The 20709-nt window shown below is 44.5% G+C and overlaps 1 protein-coding gene and 1 long non-coding RNA gene across 3 annotated transcripts in view; one reads left to right on the forward strand and one right to left on the reverse strand.

Moving 5' to 3' along the window:
• Positions 1–3765, forward strand: part of LOC136576266 (uncharacterized) — a 63937-nt gene extending 60172 nt beyond the window's left edge. The window contains exon 3 of the long non-coding RNA XR_010786328.1: positions 3549–3765. This is a non-coding gene — a long non-coding RNA (uncharacterized lncRNA). The remainder of the gene's footprint in view (positions 1–3548) is intronic.
• Positions 1–20709, reverse strand: part of CDK15 (cyclin dependent kinase 15) — a 163418-nt gene that overhangs the window by 109601 nt on the left and 33108 nt on the right. For both annotated transcript variants that reach the window (XM_066575422.1, XM_066575421.1), the window contains 5 exons: positions 10743–10822; positions 9785–9879; positions 9382–9444; positions 7092–7215; positions 3576–3696 (listed from right to left, as the gene is read on the reverse strand). In XM_066575422.1, coding sequence (XP_066431519.1) covers positions 3576–3696; positions 7092–7215; positions 9382–9444; positions 9785–9879; positions 10743–10822 — 483 coding nt within the window. The remainder of the gene's footprint in view (positions 1–3575; positions 3697–7091; positions 7216–9381; positions 9445–9784; positions 9880–10742; positions 10823–20709) is intronic.

Here is a 20709-nt window from a genome sequence, read left to right on the forward strand (position 1 = left end):
CTGGGGGCCGCTGTGCGGTATCACTATTATTCTGGGGGCCACTGTGAGGTGTCACTACTATTCTGGGGGCCACTGTGGGGTGTCACTACTATTCTGGGGGCCACTGTGGGGTGTCACTATTACTACTGGGGACCACTGTGGGGTGTCACTATTACTACTGGGGGCCGCTGTGCGGTATCACTATTATTCTGGGGGCCACTGTGAGGTGTCACTACTATTCTGGGGGCCACTGTGGGGTGTCACTATTACTCTAGGGGCCGCTGTGGGGTGTCACTATTACTCTAGGGGCCCTTGTGGGGTGTCACTATTAGGACTGGGAGCCGCTGTGGGATCTCGCTATCATGTTGGGGGCAGTCGCTATTATCACTGGGGCCGCTGTGGGGAGTCGCTATTATCGCTGACCGCTGTGGGGGGTCACTGTTACCGCTGGGGGGGGGGTCACTATGACTGCGTTTTGGATGCGGAAAGGCTGTAGAATTTTCCACTGAGGACATTCTGCAGTATTTACGCATCCAAAAAGCAGTCAAAATCTGCACGCTGTGTATTTTGAAGCGGCCCTGTCCTTTTTAGAACAACTGGGGTAAAAATCATACGTTGTGATAAGCCCCGCCCCCTGGCATGTTGGCACTTTGCCATAAATATGTGGGTTTTGGATTGCAGTTTGGGCACTCGGTCTCTAAAAGGTTTGCCATCACTGATCTAGAGGCTCATGTACAGCAAATGTGGACCAATATACTGCAGGATACCATACAGAACCTGTATGTCTCCATGCCCGCCTGTATCACATCTTGTGTCCAAGCTAGAGGCGGTACAACAGGGTACTAGAGCCTCCATGCCCGCCCGTATCACATCTTGTATCCAAGCTACAGGCGGTACAACAGGGTACTAGAGCCTCCATGCCCGCCTGTATCACATCTTGTGTCCAAGCTAGAGGCGGTACAACAGGGTACTAGAGCCTCCATGCCTGTCTGTATCACATCTTGTATCCAAGCTACAGGCGGTACAACAGGGTACTAGAGCCTCCATGTCCACCTGTAACACATCTTGTATCCAAGCTAGAGGTGGTACAACAGGGCACTAGAGCCTCCATGCCTGCCTGTATCACATCTTGTATCCAAGCTAGAGGCGGTACAACAGGGTACTAGAGCCTCCGTGCCTCCACCTTGTGTGCGTGCTCTCATGCATTCACTGGTCCCAACACCTCCTAACAGTCTGGTCAGAACAGCCCGGGTGATAGGCAACTCATTGATATAACCATCCAGCTGCTCACATTCCAAGAATGCACCCCCTCTTGTATCGCAGAGACGTCTAGTGGCCAACAAGCTCTACACAAGCGGAACAAGAGGTTCATTACACACAAGGAGCCTCTGAGAGCCTTTGTATAGGACAATGGTGGGACCACTTTTAGGGCGCCAGGTAGCAACACCCCGTTCATCTAATCATTTGTATATCTGCCTGAGATTAACATCTTAATGAGTTTTGCAGCAAAACCACAACTCCGTCCAGTGGCTGGATTTTTAAATTTTTTTTTTATATTTAAATAAAGAAACAAAAACCTAAAACGCATAATGACATATGCAAGCATGACTATGACAATACCATGGCCTCCTAGATCCTGCGGACGCAATGCAGTTCTTTTGAATTCATATTAACCTTCACAACATAATGGACTAATGTATAAAAAAGGTTTTTAATAAAAAGCACCGACAGGGTTAACTGCAGAAGGCACTTAGCACCTGAGATACTAAATCGGTTCCTTAGCGCTCTGCATCTGCTCTGTATTCTGTGCCATCGTCCACTGCCAGGATAAAATGGTTTGTATTATCTTTCATCCTTTTTGCACATTTTATATGTGCAGGGAGTGCGAGCACTGGAAAACTCAGAACATCATTTAGATTCCGACTATATGCCTTGCCTTCTGTTTCATTTCGCTCTTCGGCACCTTGTGTCTACGTATGATCTCCGTGTCCTCCTGCCCTTGAGTCTGTATCCAGCATCTCTATGAAGTGCACACAAAGCAAGCTGTTTAAAACTAAAGGGCTTCCTTCTGTGTAAGAAATAGTATGGCGCTGTACGCATGGCGAGCGGTTTGTAGATTATAGGATCTTGAAACTGCACTTTTGATTGTAGTGTAAGTTCCTACATCAATATTTTCTTCTTTACTAGCTCTATCCTTTTATTTATGAATGACGTGTCGCCTTAATTCATGTTCTGATAGCTTCTGATGGAGGCCCTCTGCTGTGAAGCCACAATGTATACTAGATGTATAGGAAGACTGCTTCATTACATGTATGAACAAAAATGACATACGGAACGTATTACATTGCGATGTTTGTAGATTAGATATCTTTTCAACCAAAAGACACTTTCCCCAAAAGATGTATACCTCTTGCTTACAATGAATGAAGCCCATTTTGGCCAAAAATACATGCGTGGCATGACGAACACACAATACCTTGTCTATATACAATAAAAGTCTTTGTTTCATTTTTAATAGTTTTTTTTTGTACTAGTTTGTGTAATACAACTGCAGGCTGCAGGCAGTCTTAACCCTTTCAAATCCAATTTGTATCCTGGTTTTCCTAGGGGGCTTACTCTTTTTCTGCTGTTATACAACGGCGCTATATGCTGGCTAAAGCCAGTACTGCATGAGGTGGCACGTTGGATGGGCTCCGACAGCAGAGAGGCTGGCAGTATACAGTAAGAGAACCTTGACAGACATCATCCAACATCGGAGATGTACAGCCTTAAATCATAATGTCTTCAGAGGTCAGACAGTGGATTGTAAAGAGTTAAAATTTGTTTAGGAAGAAGACACCCATGCTAGAAAGGTCTAAGTAAAGGCTTATTCATGCAGTCATGGCCGTGTGCTGCCTTGAGAACTTGGACGCAAAAAGCACATTGATGCCATCCATATACCGGCCATCTGATGTACACAGAACCCTATACAATGAATTACTCTCATCTGTGAAGAAGAATAGGAATAGGCCATGTAACGATGGTCTATGTGAAAATTCGAACATATGAAAATCATCCCTGGCTATTATGGGTCCATGTGCTGCCGGTGAAATGGCCATCTGAAAGGACCCTAAACTGATTCATACAATAAAAGCAGTTTGGTCTTCATATCACGATGCCTTCAAGTGAAAAGGGTATTAAACCTTTCCAATCCACTGTCTGATGTCTTAAGATATTATAATTTAAGGCTGTACAGCTCTGATGTTGGAAGACATCCGTCGGGGTTCTGTTACTGTATATTGCCAGCCCCACTGCTGTCGGAGCCATCCAATGTGTCACCTCATGCAGTACTGGTTTTAGCCAGCAGATAGCGCCGTTGTATAATGGCAGAAAAAGAGTAAGCCCCCTAGGAAAACCAGGATACAAATTGGATTGGAAAGGGTTAAGACAGGAGTTATCAAGTTCGCTGCCCAAACTTCTTCTAGCCTTTTAGCATGGCTGATTTTGGATAAAGACAACTCCAATGTACTCGTGAATTTTTATGTGGCCAAAACATCTATTATATATAATTTGAGGCTTACATTTTTTAGGAGAAAGAAGAAGACTCTTGTTCTTACCAGATGTCAAGGTCAGTCGAATAATCTGTAGCACCTAAAAGCACATCCGGTGGACGATACCAGAGAGTGACCACTTCTGAGGAATATGTCTGGCTGGGAATTGACTTTGCACGGGCGAGACCTATGAAAAGTGCAAGTAAAAATCTGTCAGTCTATTAAATCCTTCAAAGAATCGCATATTCAGTCCAAGAAGCCCATTCTTCTATGATCAAAAATATTTTTAGGATTTTTTTATATATAAATTCATTGTGTGCCTTCAATTTACTGGAAAGCTCCCCCCTGTACATATTACACAAATGTCATTCAAACCCGACAATTTCAGCAGGACCGGGTGATTGTCAAATATGTATGGGGACCTTCTGACGTTCCCCCAACAAGATTGGCTCCTGACACCTGACAGCTCTGTCCCTATACACAAGCAGGGAGCAAGCTGTCAACATGCTGAGGGTGGGGAGAGTGGCCCCTGTGGTCCATCTCCTTACCTCCATTCCTGAGTAAAACTTCAAAGTGTGTTTATTCTGAAATGCTGCAGTGTTTCAGAGTAACACTTACATGGAGGCAATGTGCAGATCTGTCCTGGGTTTATGCTGCTCATGGTTCAACAGCATCAACCCGGTGACAGGTTCCCTTTCAACACAGCTGACTTCTTTCCAGTCAATGACAGCCTATCATCAGTCAACTAAAACCATTGTTTGTTGCTAAATTTCACCCAGCCACTGATTGTTTTGGTTGAAATCATCCGTTGCAGTCAACTTTAGACCAATATGTATCATCACCTTAAGTTCTATCTGTATCTCAATAAGTAGGATTCAGTAGTAGAAGGAAGAAAATGTATTACCTCATCACCAGGCAGATTCGGGTGCCTAAGGGATATTTACATGGGTAGTTTACTCACCATTAACAACCGCCGATAGACTAGCATAGCTTGGTGATCAGCACTCGTTACTGTCATCTACAAGTGACAGATCATTGCCAGTATGGGCATGAACAATTATCAATACACTATGTTGACAGAAGTATTAGGACACACATAGAATGTGATGAAATACGACTCTATTGACATTTTTCAATACGGTGTTGGGTAGCCTTTGGCCTCAATGGCTGCAGTAACCCTCCTAGGCATGTTTTCCAGATAGATGTGCAGAGGGATTTGCCTCCAATCCTTGAGGAGAGCTTCAAATAGTGATGTGCGGAATGACGGGCGTGTTGGGTGTGCACGGATACAGCATTCTAGTTCGTCCCAAAGATGCTCAATGGAATTGAGATCTGGACTTTGGAATGGCTAAGTTTGCAGATGTTCTGCTCCTCCAACCAAGCCTCAACAGTGTGTGCTGTATGACATGGTACTTGGTCATGTTAGTGGAGTACCAAAGAATTGCCACAGGGTAGTTAATGCTACATTGTCCAGAATGTTTCTGTATCCATTAGCGTTGGCGTTGAAAGTAGACTTCCCTATAACCGATAGCCCAGCAGAAACAACCGCACATCATAACAGTTCCCTACAATTGGTTCTGGTGCTAATGGATGTTCCAAGTGAGACCTCCTGAGTGAGTTTTTTAGCAGACAATGTGTTTGAGGCCTTCACAGCTTGTATAAGGTTTTGTTGGCCCTGTGCTGTTAGTTTACAAGATCTCCTTGAACATGGCTCTACTGCACCAGATGTTTTCCATTTTCGAATAACATTGCCAACAGTGAACTTTAGAAGGTCCAAAAGCGCTATGATGTCCCCTACTGACTGGTGGCTCAGGTGACATCTCACCACCATACCAGGTTCGATGACTGTCAACTCTACACTTTGTGACATTCTGATGGTTTCTGTACTGGAATATGTCTGTGAGATACTCTCCTTTACACCTAATGCACACACGTCTGATTTACATACCCCTTTGTTTGACAGCATAGGATTGGTGGGTGTCCCAATTATTTTGTCAACATAGTGTACAATTGTTCATTCCTATACAGTTTGCATATGTTAGCAGCACATCCCCTGTTTCCATGTGGAGATGTACTGCTGATGATTGAACATGTTTTTCTGCATAAAAGATGTAAGCAGATGATGAATGGCATTTACTCATATATCGGCTTATAGTGGACATGTTCACACAAGCCAATAATTGGGAAATGAACATTCATACAAACATTCATTCCTGACCAACAGCCTGTGTAAAGGGGCCGTAACCCTGGAGTATTACCCTGGGTAAAACTTCACCCGATCAAATCTTCAAACTGGTGCCACCAGAGCACTATTGGTTTAATTTATTATATTATTACAAAACTGTATTGAGCTCTTACATGTATGATGATACACTTGGCTACTGTTAAACAACTACTTTAGAAAAATAAAGTTATCATCTTCATATATTTTATCAATTGTTTTTATGCCAAAAAGCAGAATGGGAAGGTATAATATTCCAGGGTTAATTAAAAAAAAGGGATTGCAGCTCCAGGAGAAGTTGAAGTATGACTGGCACCAAGGCATAACTATGGGTGGTGCTGAGGTTGCAGTCACACTCAGGCCCTGAATGAAGAAGCCTAGGAGGTCCCAAGGCCTCATATTTGGAGGCCAGTATCATGAATTACATGTGACAGTTTTAGGACCCTGTGAGTTTATGTTCACAGTGACATTAAGGCTTCCATTCATGATGTTCTACCGGGTCTGTTGTACTACAAGATACCACCGGATCCCATAGACCACACGGACTGACAGTGCTGTTTTTTAAAAATGATGGTACTTATAATTGAGGCTCCAATTAAAGCCTCCAATGCAGAGTCTTGCAGATATTGCATTGGGACACAGCATCTTCAAGTAGCGCCTATGGCTAGCACACAGTTTCCTTAGAAACAGATATGCAAATGGCTTACACTCTGTTTATATGCTGAGATTGTTTTTAACAACTAGTCTAATTGAACAGTATGCACGTTCTCTGTCTAACGCCAATTCCTTGATGACTTCTAATTTCCATGTAATTTACAGTAAGGTGTAAATTTACGTATACAGCAACCGCATTATCAATATTACATGTATCAAATTTGTTGCAGTGCATCAGCTGCAATCAGGAAGTGGAGCTGGGTGATGTCACCATATCAGTCCCAACCTACTTGACCATGCCTTCGGAGCTTGCGCCTTGTCATTTGGATCTGGGTGCCAATGCGTGAATTCCAACCGTCAATTGCAGAAGTTCCCTAAGGTCTCATCTGTTGCAAATCTCTCGGTGTATAATGTGCCTTTCTTTTCAACTCTGCTACAACATCTCTTGTAGCTATGGACTATATTTGTCCATTGCAGACATTAGTCAAGTCTTTGTCTGCTGTGTTGGTGAAGTCTGTAGAGGGCAGTGTACTTGCACCCTGCAACAAAGTTAGTTTGTGCTTTGATACAAGAATCCTGTACTCTCCTCCGCTATATTGCACAGACTGTACATCAAAAGCATGTTCCTGCAAAAATAAGACTAGCCGCCCCAGCCCCTGTTGTTTCAGCTGCTGTGCACTAAATGGCCTTATCAGGCCTGCACTTACCAAAGTCAGCCAGCTTGAGCTCCCCCAGGTAGCTGATGAGAAGATTCTGCGGCTTTAGGTCCCGATGTAGGATGTGCTGGTGATGGATATAGGCCAGACCTCTAAGCAACTGGAACATGAAGAGCTACACGAGAAGATAACAAGTTTCAGATCAAAAGGAGATTCTCTTCACCTTGTACAGAAATACTTTCCTATAGTTCTGTTTAGAGTCAGTAACACGTAACATGCTAGAACCAGGCTTTCTTAAAATTTACTACACAGAAGTATTTCATGGTCAATTCAGATGGCGTAAGAATAGGTCAAAGATATATATATATATATATATATATATATATATATATATATATATATATATATATATATATAGTGTTTCCCCGAAAATAAGACAGTGTCTTATATAAATTTTTGTTCAAAAAGGTTTAACTTCTTTACATGTATAGCTGCCTGGACACTATTTAAATTGACTTTTTAAATTAACTGTTAGCAGGGCTTAATTTTGGAGTAGGGCTTATATTTCAAGCATCCTCAAAAAGGCTGAAAAATCATTTTGCATCTTCAAAAATTCTGGAAAATCATGCTATGTCTTATTTTCAGGGTATGTCTTATTTTCAGGGAAGAAGGGTATATATACACTGTCAACAGAAGAGCTTTCAAAGGAAGAGCAACACTCATTCCCAGAAAGCGCTACTTGCAGACATTCAATAGGGAAATATATGGCACCTAGTAAATCATTTGGGCCAGTGTAAGTTAGTTTGCTCCCAGCAGAAAAGGGTTAAGGTTAATGCTATGATCGTCCACAGTCTCTACATGCCCAACTGTACTATGTCTAGAACTGTTTAAAATGAGGTGTTCGCTATTCTCGACTTGTCAGAGGCCCTAATGAACACCAGCAGGCCAATTTAGAACCTAGGTAGAAGGGCTGGATTTATTACAATTGAGCTAATAAAAAAACATGATTTCATGAACTGCAAATTATATAGAAGCTCTATTTATAAGGAAGCCTATTAAATAACAATCCCGTAAAAATATGACTGCAGCATCTGCTACAGAAAGTCGGGGCCAATAAGCCAGTGATACTGGTCCATTCATTAAAGAGTCAAGATCTCATGTCCACGGGCGGATCGGAATCTGCATCTCGGAGCCCGCAGCGGATGGACTGCGGAAAGTATTTTAATAATTTTAAATGGCTTTGCGGATCGTCTATGGGGTCCATCCACACGGAATCCACGGTGAAATGCTGCGATTTGATTTCAGCACTGAAAGATCTGCAAATCAAATTCACCTGCGGATGCCCATGTCTTTTTATGGGCGGCCTGATTTGTGAATCTCCCACGCGGTGACCCCCTGCGGAGTCCGCAAATAAGATCCGCCCGTGGACATGAGGCCTGAGGCTAGGGCTACACAAAAACTTTTGCCATGATGGGTGTCGCATGATCATAGATTGTTGTGCAACACTGCAGCCTTGAACTGCTATTTAACGGAGTCACGGTGTGAGTCACAGGTTGCCACAATCGTGGTGTCGGGAACACAAGAAATCCATCAAGGTTGAATTTTTTTGGAATTATGATGCCTCAGTAACCTGTGCCTAGCACGATGATTTAACCCCCTTCTCCTCAGCAGCCACCATTAACTCCCCTCAGCAGCCACCATTAACCCCCCTCTCCCCTCAGCAGCCACCATTAACACCCCCTCCGCTCAGAAGCCACCATTAACCCCCCCCCCCTCCCCCACTCAGCAGCCACCATTACCCCCCCCCCCCTCCCCGGCTCAGCAGCCACCAGTAACAACCCCTCAGAAGCCACCATTAACCCCCACCCCTCAGCAGCCACTATTAACTCCCTGCAGGAACATAACCCCCCCCATATACTTACCTCCTCCTTGCTGTCAGCGCCCCTCCCCCTCTGCTCGCGCTGAGCCCGAGTGCACTCTGATGTCAGTGTGTGCTTACTCCCTGAGTCCTCTTCTGCGGAACTGAGGAGCAGAGGACTCAGAGAAGGGGGATCCCGGCTGCACACTGATGTCAGAGTGTGCGCCAAGATCAGCGCTAAAAGTGATTACCAGCGGGGAGCTGCGGCACCCCAGCTGGTAATCGCTTCAGTGGTGAGTAGCTGTCGGCACGCCACGGGCCACATAAAATGAGGCAGCGGGCCGGATTCAGCCCATGGGCCTTGTGTTTGACACATGTGTACTATAGTATTTCAATAGGATTTAGAAAAAGACAAAAGTGCCTTATAATCATTCACCGGTATGTACCTTACTACTGATTGTTTAGTTCTGATAGAGGTCTTACCCGAACATTGTAGGGCAAAAGTCCACCTGGGTGCTGCACCATATACTGCGAAAGGTCTGTATGCTGCAGAGAAAACATAGTAGCTATTAAAACTGAACACATCAGATGATCGAGCATGGATGGACTGACCATTCAAACATTAGACAATATCTAAGGGCCCATGGCCAGTCATTCCACTATTGATATCAATAGCAAGTTGGAACCTCCAATCGTCACACGAACAACTGGATTTTACAGCTTTTCTGATTCATATGTCCTAAATGTATCGTTTGGGACAACTTCTTTAAATTACTGCATAGCCTTATTTTTTTCTTCCGCTATTCACGAACACATCAATTCTATTCACTGCACAGTAAACCAGCGTCCCTCATCTTACATATAGAGCACTTATATCATCACTCACCACATATTCAAACACAAACGTCAGCGTCTCTCTGGTTTGAATGATGTCATGTAGAAGGACAATGTTTGCATGTTTCAGACCCTTCAAGAGAGATGCTGAAGAGAAAAGCAAAGACAAGCAACATTTGAGAAAGGGCGTTTTAATCTTAAATGAGTTGAGCTCTAAAGACTGATGACTAGAGATAAGCGAGCGTATTCACTAAGGCAAACTACTTGAGCGAGTAGTGCCTTATGTGAGTACCTGCCCGCTCGTCTCAAAAGATTCAGGTGTCGTCGGGGGGGGAGCAGCGGGGGAGAGCGGTGAGGAACTGGGCTGGAGATCTCTCTCTCACTCTCTCCCCCCGCTCCTCCCTGCTCACTCCTGCAACTCACCGCTCTCCCCCGCTGGCACCAGAATCTTTAGAGACGAGCGGTCAGGTACTCACATAAGGCCCTACTCGCTCGAGTAGATTGCCTTAGCGAGTACGCTCGCTCATCTCTACTGATGACCTATCCTAAGGATAGATTCCCTGATCAGCAGAAGTCTGCTACCCAGGGCCGCTGCTAATCTGCTGCTTCAGTGTATGGAGCTAGAAGCACACAGCTCCATACACTTTGTAGGGTATTATAGACACAGCTCACTTGTGTCTATAATACCCTACAAGTACCATCTCGGACCACTGTAAAACGTACGGAGCCGTATGCTTCCTGCTCCGTATACTGACACAGTGGCCTCACACAGATAAGCTCTTTAGCGTTGGACAACCCCTTTAATTCAACACTGTTGAGATGGATATCGTAATTTTTTCCAAAAATGTTTTTGCTTTAGCTGTTCTAGAAAGAATTGAGGTCATGTGGATAGAATGTTATGGCTTCCCATTAGGAAATATTATATAAATAAGAATAAACAAGCAAAAAGGGAGAAAAAAATGGAATCCTTATGTATAGTAAATGTAGGTGTCAGAAATGAGGAACATTACCTTCTCGGATAGCAGTGAAGGGTACACCTTCCTCAGCTTTCATGCTGATGACTTTCAAAGCAACGAGCTGTCCATTAATCCTGGGGGGAATAAGACATGGCTGCTGAATTTGGCTATTCAATCGATTTCTCTAAACAAGAATAAAGCCTGATCCATGATTTGCAGTTACATCTAATAAATGTAGAAAAAAAGTGGTTGTAGGCGCAATCCCTTTTCTTAACCCCTTAATGACACGGTCTATTTTGGCGTTGAGGACCAAACGATTTTTGGTATTTTTTCATCTCCATTTTTTCAAAAGCCATAACTTTTTTACTTTTCCGTCGACGCGGCCGTATAAGGGCTTGTTTTTTGCGTGGCGAGCTGTAGTTTTTATCGGTGCCATGTTTGGGTACATAGACCATATCGTAAAACTTTTATTATTTTTTTATGATAACAGGGAGAGAAAACGCATCAATTCTGCCATAGATTTTTTTTACAGTGTTAATAATGCTGCATAAATGACTCACTAAATTTTTTCTGCGGGTCGGTATGGTTACAACGATACCAAAATTCTTATATTGCTTTAGGTTTTTACACTTTTTTGCAATAAAAACCCTTTTTTTTTTGGAAATCTTTTTTTTTTTCTCTATAGCCTCATTCAAAGTCCTGTAACTTATTTGTTTTTCCATGTATGGAGCTCTATAAGGGCTTATTTTTTGTGAGACGAGCTTTAGTTTTTATTCGTACCACTTTGGGGAATATATGGCTTTTTTGATCACTTTTATTGCATTTTTTGGGAGGCAAAATGCTAAAAATTAGCATTTTGCCTCTGTTTTTTAACGTTTTTTACACTTTTTGCCGTACAAAATAAAAAGCATGTTCAACTTTTTGTACATGTTGTTACGGACGCGTTAATACCAAATATGTGGGGGGTTAATTTTTTTAACCTTTTTTTATGCTAATATTAGAAAAAGCACAAAAAAAGGTTTTTTTTAACATTTTTCTTTTTTTTACATTTTTCTTTTCTTTTTTTTACACTATTTGAGTCCCTCTGAGGGACTTGCAGCACTGTGCCTATGCTACTGCTCTGCCATGCCTTATCGCTTATACAGCTATCATAGGCATTGGCACTACAGGACGCGAGAGCCGGCTGGAGACAGAGGCAGCGCGCTGAGTAGATCGCGGCAGGGAAAGGGTTAACAGCGGGACGCCGGCTGTGACTGACAGCCGGCTCCCACTGCGGGATAGCGCGAGGTCAGTCATGATCTCGCGCTATCCCGATGACGTAAGGGTACGTCATGTTGCGCGAAGTACCAGCCTGCCATGACGTACCCTAACGTCACTGGGCAGGAAGGAATTAAAGAGAAACCACGTAATCTTGTAAATATGATACCTTTTTAATGGCTAACAAAAATACATGATGTTACAGCGAGCTTGTGATCCTCTCAGGCTCTTCGTCAGGCTAAAACTAGATCTGAAGAGGCATGAATCTTGCTGGGAACAATCACATTTTGCTCTGCTGGCTAACACCGTACCAAACCTTTGATTTCACTTTTTCTTAAAGAGGCACAAGACGTATTTCTAAACTTGACTCCTCTGTCGAGTTTAGAATGCAATAGAGACATTTTGGAGCCGTTGTGCCCCTTCCTCAATATTCTAGCTGGGAACGCACAGCCGGCACTGGTGTATTTTCTTTACAGAGGAGTGGAGCACTAGCATAAAGCCTGATCCATGATTCACATTTAGTCATCTAAAAAGCAGTTTGTCAACATGATTGCACTATTACGTTTTGCCACCAGATGGCAATATCACAGTTCTCTTAGGGCTTTCTTTTTTACTGCGTATTATGTGCACTGGTTTGCACCCGCGGTACCAATCTTTACAATCACAGAAAATGGCCATATACTTACTCACTAAGGAGTGCATACAGATATCTCCTCTCACCATGCAGGTAGCAGACTACCAGATGAGAGAGCTAATTGCACTTGTGTGGGACACCGAATGTGGTTCACTGTTTGAAGTGCAGGGCAACCCGCCGAATTATCATGGCATCATTAATAGGTTGCTGGTCTGCATGGTGAACTACATATATCAGAATAGTCTGACACTTTGTATCCACTCTGTGTAGGAGTATACGCCAAGCAGCTACCCCCCTCTATATCAAGAGGCAGTGTGAGTGGCTGTCTCATCGGTGTCCAACACAACTTCTGGTTGCTTAATATGTAACATTCATTGGTCTACTGATGATGAAACTTACAGGAAGATACATGGCTGTGCCCAGAAGTATTCAGACACTAAGACCATTTTGATAACCTAGCCTCTGTAGACCACCACAATAGATTTGAAATAAAGCCATGAAGATGTGATTGAAGTGTAGATTATCAATTGTAATGCAAGTGGTATAATCATTGAAGAATTACAGCCATATTTTCCATAGCCCTCTATTTTAACCCTTCACTGCATTTTGTATCATATATGATACAGTACACATATTTCCATATATTTCTTTAAGCAAGGCTTCTGACTCTCTACTGCATGTTGTAACAGATATGAGACACTCCATGGTATTACTATGTGGTTCTCAGAGCAGCCACCAGATGTCATAGTTGGTCAGTTGCAGATTATGTAGAATATAATCTTTGTCATGTTATTAGAAGTTCATGCAGTGAAAGGCTAACAGGCTCTAAAGTAATTGGACAGTTGACTGATAAGCAGTTTCAAGGTCCGGTGTGGTCTGTTCCGTCATTATTTCATGACTAATTAAAGAACAAAAAGGGTCTGTATTGAATCCTAGTATTGAATCTGCATTTGGTGGCTGCTCATAGAAACTTTCTATATGTGGTCCAAGTAGGTGTCAATACAAGTAAAGGAGGCTAGTGATAGGCTGAGAAAACAACAAATCTATCAGAGAGACAGTGGAACTTGAAAAGGTTGTACCCAGATATTCTTTTGTCTCCTATCTATACTACATGTGATAACAATTTCATAGATGTTGAGAGCCCATTTACACTGAAAAATAATTGACAAAAATCTCTCAAATGACAGTTTGAGTGACATTTTTGAGCGATCATCTTTGCTTAACTAAGTAGCTAATTAGCTACTTAAGAGTTAATGCCAGCGGAGCGGGATACCACCGCAATAGCTCATAGAACGAAGCAGCTGTTTTATATATGCAAACAGCTGAATTGTTCTCTAAGCTTTCAGTTAGTGTCCCACTGAGAACTGCCAGCGGGATACCAGCTAAAAGAATACTATCTGCACCGCCTGCTGAGAAATTCAGCATGCGGCGCTGATAAGAGTCATTGGTGATTTCTAACTTGCAAGAAAACACCGATGAACAAATAGTGCACGAACAGTGCACGATGGCAGCTCGTTTAGACACAACAATTATCGCTCAAAAGATGGCTTTTGAACGAATTTTGAGCGATAATCATTGTATCTAAATGGGTCTTTGGTCTCACTGCTGAGACACCCTCCAGTCCTGAACATGAGGGTCCTTATGCCGCCCTCTTCTGCCAGTCTTCTGTCACTGCGGGGATGCTTATCCTATCTGCAGTAATGTTATAATTAGAGATGAGCGAACGTACTCGTCTGAGCTTGATACTCGTTCGAGTATTAGCGTGTTCGAGATGCTCGTTACTCGAGACGAGTACCACGCGATGTTCGAGTTACTTTCACTTTCATCTCTGAGACGTTAGCGCGCTTTTCTGGCCAATAGAAAGACAGGGAAGGCATTACAACTTCCCCCTGCGACGTTCAAGCCCTATACCACCCCCCTGCAGTGAGTGGCTGGCGAGATCAGGTGTCACCCGAGTATAAAAATCGGCCCCTCCCGTGGCTCGCCACAGATGCATTCTGACAGAGATCAGGGAAAGTGCTGCTGGAGCTGGTATAGGGAGAGCGTTAGGAGTGATTTTAGGCTTCAAGAACCCCAACGGTCCTTCTTGGGCCACATCTGACCGTGTGCAGTACTGTTGAGGCTGCTTTTAGCAGTGTTGCACAATTTTTTTTTTTGTATATCGGTCGTGCAGAGCATTGCGTCCGCAGTCTGCAGTCATTGTACAGAGTATAGGGCCAGTACTGGTGAGACAGGGAAAGAGATATTCAGGCTATATAGGCAGTGGGCTTTTTCCAAAAAATTGGGGAAAAATACTATATTTGGGCTGCCTGTGACCGTCTTCAGTTTACTGCGTGTCTGCTGGGGGTAGTAGTCCTAATTAATACGCAGCTAAGCGTTACAGCAGGCTTGCGCAAAATTGTTTCCTGGATCTGCTGTCTCTGTCTAGATCGCCGTCATCCCGCCAGAGGGAAAGAGTATACATAATATTATACGCTGCCTACAGTATCTATCTGCTGGGGGTAGTAGTCCTAATTAATACGCAGCTAAGCGTTACAGCAGGCTTGCGCAAAATTGTTTCCTGGATCTGCTGTCTGTTACATCAACGCTGTCATCCCGCCAGAGGGAAACAGTATACATAATATTATACGCTGTCTACAGTATCTATCTGCTGGGGGTAGTAGTCCTAATTAATACGCAGCTAAGCGTTACAGCAGGCTTGCGCAAAATTGTTTCCTGGATCTGCTGTCTCTGTTACATGATCGCCGTCATCCCGCCAGAGGGAAAGAGTATACATAATATTATACGCTGCCTACAGTATCTGTCTTCTGTATCAGCTCAGCATTTAAAAAAAATAGAAGCAAAATACTTAAGGCCTACTACTGGCCTTTGCCCACTTGACTGCTTCTGCGCTGTGAATTCCACTAGCTCAGTCATACGCACCTACGTCTCACTACAGGCGTGCGCAAAATTGTTTCCTGGCTCTGCTGTGCGTTCCGTAAGGGAAGTCAGCCTCCAACCACAGGCCAATAAGCGGCACATTTAATTACAGCGTTCTGTTTCTGCACTACTGGTAATACAGCATGCTGAGGGGTAGGGGTAGGCCTAGAGGACGTGGACGCGGGCGAGGACGCGGAGGCCCAAGTCAGGGTGTGGGCACAGGCCGAGCTCCTGATCCAGGTGTATCGCAGCCAACTGCTGCGGGATTAGGAGAGAGGCACGTTTCTGGCGTCCCCACATTCATCTCACAATTAATGGGTCCACGCGGTAGACCTTTATTAGAAAATGAGCAGTGTGAGCAGGTCCTGTCGTGGATGGCAGAAAGTGCATCCAGCAATCTATCGACCACCCAGAGTTCTGCGCCGTCCACTGCTGCAACTCTGAATCCTCTGTCTGCTGCTCCTCCTTCCTCCCAGCCTCCTCACTCCATTACAATGACACATTCTGAGGAGCAGGCAGACTCCCAGGAACTGTTCTCGGGCCCCTGCCCAGAATGGGCAGCAATGGTTCCGAATCCTCTCCCACTGGAGGAGTTTGTCATGACCGATGCCCAACCTTTGGAAAGTTCCCGGGGTCCGGGGGATGAGGCTAGGGACTTCCGGCAACAGTCTCAAGAGCTTTCAGTGGGTGAGGAGGACGATGACGATGAGACACAGTTGTCTATCACTCAGGTAGTAGTAATTGGAGTAAGTCCGAGGGAGGAGCGCACAGAGGATTCGGAGGAAGAGCAGCAGGACGATGAGGTGACTGACCCCACCTGGTTTGCTACGCCTACTGAGGACAGGTCTTCAGAGGGGGAGGCAAGTGCAGCAGCAGGGAAGGTTGGAAGAGGCAGTGCGGTGGCCAGGGGTAGAGGCAGGGCCAGACCGAATAATCCACCAACTGTTTCCCAAAGCGCCCCCTCGCGCCATGCCACCCTGCAGAGGCCGAGGTCCTCAAAGGTCTGGCAGTTTTTCACTGAGAGTGCAGACGACCGACGAACAGTGGTGTGCAACCTTTGTTGCGCCAAAATCAGCCGGGGAGCCACCAGCATGTGCAGACATATGATGGCCAAGCACCCTACAAGGTGGGACGAAGGCCGTTCACCGCCTCCGGTTTGCACTGCTGCCTCTCCCCCTGTGCCCCAACCTGCCACTGAGATCCAACCCCCCTCTCAGGACACAGGCACTACCGTCTCCTGGCCTGCACCCACACCTTCACCTCCGCTGTGCTCGGCCCCATCCACCAATGTCTCTCAGCACACCGTCCAGCCGTCGCTAGCGCAAACAATACGTAGGCTGCACCCGCGGATGGAAGCATTGTTCTCTATCACCATCAAAAACGTGGACCTTTTAGCTTCATCAATCTGTGTATAATATTCATCCTCCTCCTCCTGCTCCTCCTCCTGAAACCTGCCGTAATCACGCCGAACGGGCAATTTTTCTTAGGCCCACAAGGCTCGGTCATATCATTTTTGTAAACAATTTTTATACGTTTCAATGCTCATTAAAGCGTTGAAACTTGCACCTGAACCAATTTTTATTTTAACTGGGCTGCCTCCAGGCCTAGTTACCAATTAAGCCACATTAACCAAAGCGATTAATGGGTTTCACCTGCCCTCTTGGTTGGGCATTGGCAATTTTTCTCAGGTACATTAGTACTGTTGGTACACCAATTTTTGGGGGCCCTCGCCTACAGTGTAATCCAATTAATTTTTTGCCCACCTGCATTAAAGCTGACGTTACATCAGCTGTGCTGGGCACTGCAATGGGATATATTTATGTACCGCCGGTGGCTTCCTGGCACCCACCCATGCTGTCGGTCCACACGGAGTTGTAACTGCATGTGTCCACTTCTAAAGAACCCCAGTCTGACTGGGGCATGCAGTGTGGGCCGAAGCCCACCTGCATTAAACATGACATTACCTCAGCTGTGATGGGCACTGCAATGGGATACATTTATGTACAGCCGGTGGGTTCCAGGGAGCCACCCATACTGTGGGTGCACACGGAATTCCCATTGCGGAGTTGTACCTGCCTGTGACTATTTATAAAAAAACGCGGTCTGACTGGGGCATGTAGACACCTTGACAGAATGAATAGTGTGTGGCAATAGTGTGTGGCACATAGCCCCTCGCCTGCCCTATCCGTTGCTGTGTCGTTCCCATCACTTTCTTGAATTGCCCAGATTTTCACAAATGGAAACCTTAGCGAGCATCGGCGATATACAAAAATGCTCGAGTCGCCCATTGACTTCAATGGGGTTCGTTACTCGAAACGAACCCTCGAGCATTGCGAAAATTTCGACCCGAGTAACGAGCACCCGAGCATTTTGGTGCTCGCTCATCTCTAGTTATAATGTATGCAGCGACTGCTGCACGTGCGCAGCCGCTGCTCCATTAATTTCAGTGGGGCTGCCAAAAATTGCGGAATTCTTGTACTAGGCTATCTCTGACAGTCTCACTGAAAATGGATGAAGTGGTAGTGTGCATGCAGGATCATTGCTCCATTCACTCTCTTCCTCATTACAGGGGGCACAGTGAGCCTACAGTGAGATGAGGAACACGGCACCTCTGTTCTTACATACATAGTGACATAGTATGTAAGGTCGAAAAATGACACATGTCCATCCAGTTCAGCCTATTACGCCCCAAGGTTGATCCAGAGGAAGGCAAAAAAAAAAAAAAAAACGAGGAAGAAGCCAATTTTTCCCATGTAGGAGAAAAGATTCCTCCCTGACCCTAATCTAGCAATCGGAATAATCCCTGGATTACCGACCCTTTTGAAGTGGGATCGATGGGGTCCCAGCAGTGAGATCCTCACCAATCAGACTTTTATTACCTATCCTCTGAAACGGCGATAAAAGTCAATCCTGGTAAAACTTCTTTAAGGAGGCCAAGAAGTAAAGCACCGGACAAGCTCAGCAACGAAAGAAGGGCGGGAAGAGCACAGAAAGCACTAAAGGGGATGAATTCTTTCCTTGGTAAAGAAAAACCCCTTCCTAACATGTAGCCAAGAACAATCTCTAGGAGGTCAGCCTATCACTGCCAAAGTCTACAATCAAGAGACGCCTTCATGATTGTAAATATAGAGGGTTTATCTCAAGATGTCGTCTCATCCTCATAAAACTATAAACTTTATTCCATATATCAAAAACATAATGCTGAGTGCAGTAGAAAGGCTAGAAAAGAATCTTATGTATTTCAGATCATACACCAATTAACTCCTTTCTGTCATTAGAAGAAAAAAAAATCAATACTTACCTATTCTTCCCCCATCAGTCTTCTTACTGTATCTTCTCCTCGCTGATCTTCTCCTGGCTCTTGCAGTTCCCCGGGTCACCTCACCTCCAGCCGGCCGTATCCTTTTCCTCCTACTTTGGAGCGTCCATTCTCAGCAGTCTCCTTCCAGCAGGTCATTGTATGTTACATCACTAGTGGTATGGCATTCACACCACTAGTGATGTAGCGTACACTAACGCCAAGACTGCGCAAGCGCTGTCTCACTGCGAGTGTTCATAAACTATTGTTGCAAGACAGCGCTATGAGCAGTTTCGGCAATAGCTCAGCATTCGCTGCTAGGCAGTAAATGCTACATCACTAGTGACGTAGCGTACATTGACCTGAAGGAAGGAGACTGCAGAGAATGAACACTTCATCACCAGAAGAAGAATCAGCCGAGAGGTGACCCGGAGGACAGCAGGAGCCAGGAGAAGATCGGCGAAGAGAAGATGTGGTAGGAAGACTGATCAGTGATATCTTTCAAAAGCCATAATTTAATAAAATTTTCTGTGGACATACTGTATAAGGCAGGGGCGTAACTATAGAGGGTGCAGGGGTTACGGTTGAACCCGAGCCCAGGAACCTTAGGGGGCCCATAAGTCCTCTCTTCTCCATATAGGGAACCCAGTACTATGAGTAAAGCATTATAGTTGGGGGCCCTGTTACAAGTTTTGCATCGGGGCCTAGGAGCTTCATGTTACACCTCTGGTATTAGGACTTACTAGATAAATTGTATTTTGTAACATTACTATTTAATACGTAATGTGGCGAAAAACGTATACAAGTTTTTAAAGTGATCCTCCACTTCTGGACAAACAAAGATGGCCGCACCAGCTTCTCTGACTACCTGATGCACACACTCCAGTAGTATGTATCATGAGTCACACAACATGCAGCTTTGAGGGACTAGGGTTGCCCACATGAGCAAAAAATTTTTAAAATATTAATACATCACCTAGAAGCAATGTCAGCTCCGGCGCGTGTTCTGCCCGTGTCCCCGACACTCTTCATGTTCTTCTGGCTAGGGATTGAAAATATCCCTGCCTCCTGGAAGTGCTGCCTCTGATTGGCTGAGCACTCTGACCAATCACAGCTGAGGAATCCCCTGCTGTGGCTGTGATAGTGATCCTCTCCCATTGCTTTCAATGGGGCAGCACTATATGTGTGAATTTTAGGACTGCACAACAAGTGCGAAGAAAAAACGCGTCTAAAGCTCCGGTCACGCGTTTTTTATAACTGCGGTCTGCATTTTTTTTCACATACCTATACATGCGTGACAAAAAACGCTTATCTGACTAAGCCCTAAAATGGAGAAAGGGGTTTTGTTTTTTATGGAGTTTATGCTGTGGTAAAAATTACATGAGTACTTTATTTTTACGGTCAGTGCAGTTACAATTAAACCAAATTTACACTTTTTTGCTTTACTAATTTTAAAAAATAAAAGTATTAATAAAAGTGTATTTACGCGTGGGAAAATCGCTCGTACGCTCGTACGTGGGGATGAATATCCGCATGACCAGCTCCATTGCCAGCTATATGTTCTTTTTCTGGCACATGCTGTGCAGGTGTTTTACTGCGCGGAAATACGAACGGATCGCCACCCGTGTGACTGAGCCCTTAAACAAAATCTTTTTGTCTCCACAGTCTGAGGCCCATACGTTTTTTCTTTTTTGTTAATGCAGCTGTGTGGCTTGTTTTTTTTTGGGTGAGCTGTAGTTTTTATTAGTACTATTTTGAAGTGTTTTTTTTTTGGTTTTATTTAATTTTTGTTGGGAGGCGGGATAACCAAAAAGATGCACGTTTGGCATTGAATGATTTTTTACTGTGTACTTTACATTAGGTCAATACGTTAGTCTGCACTGTACTATACTGGTCCATTGTTTTCGTGTTTT

Source organism: Eleutherodactylus coqui, chromosome 8 (genome assembly GCF_035609145.1).
Source record: "Eleutherodactylus coqui strain aEleCoq1 chromosome 8, aEleCoq1.hap1, whole genome shotgun sequence".
Lineage (NCBI taxonomy): Eukaryota > Metazoa > Chordata > Amphibia > Anura > Eleutherodactylidae > Eleutherodactylus > Eleutherodactylus coqui.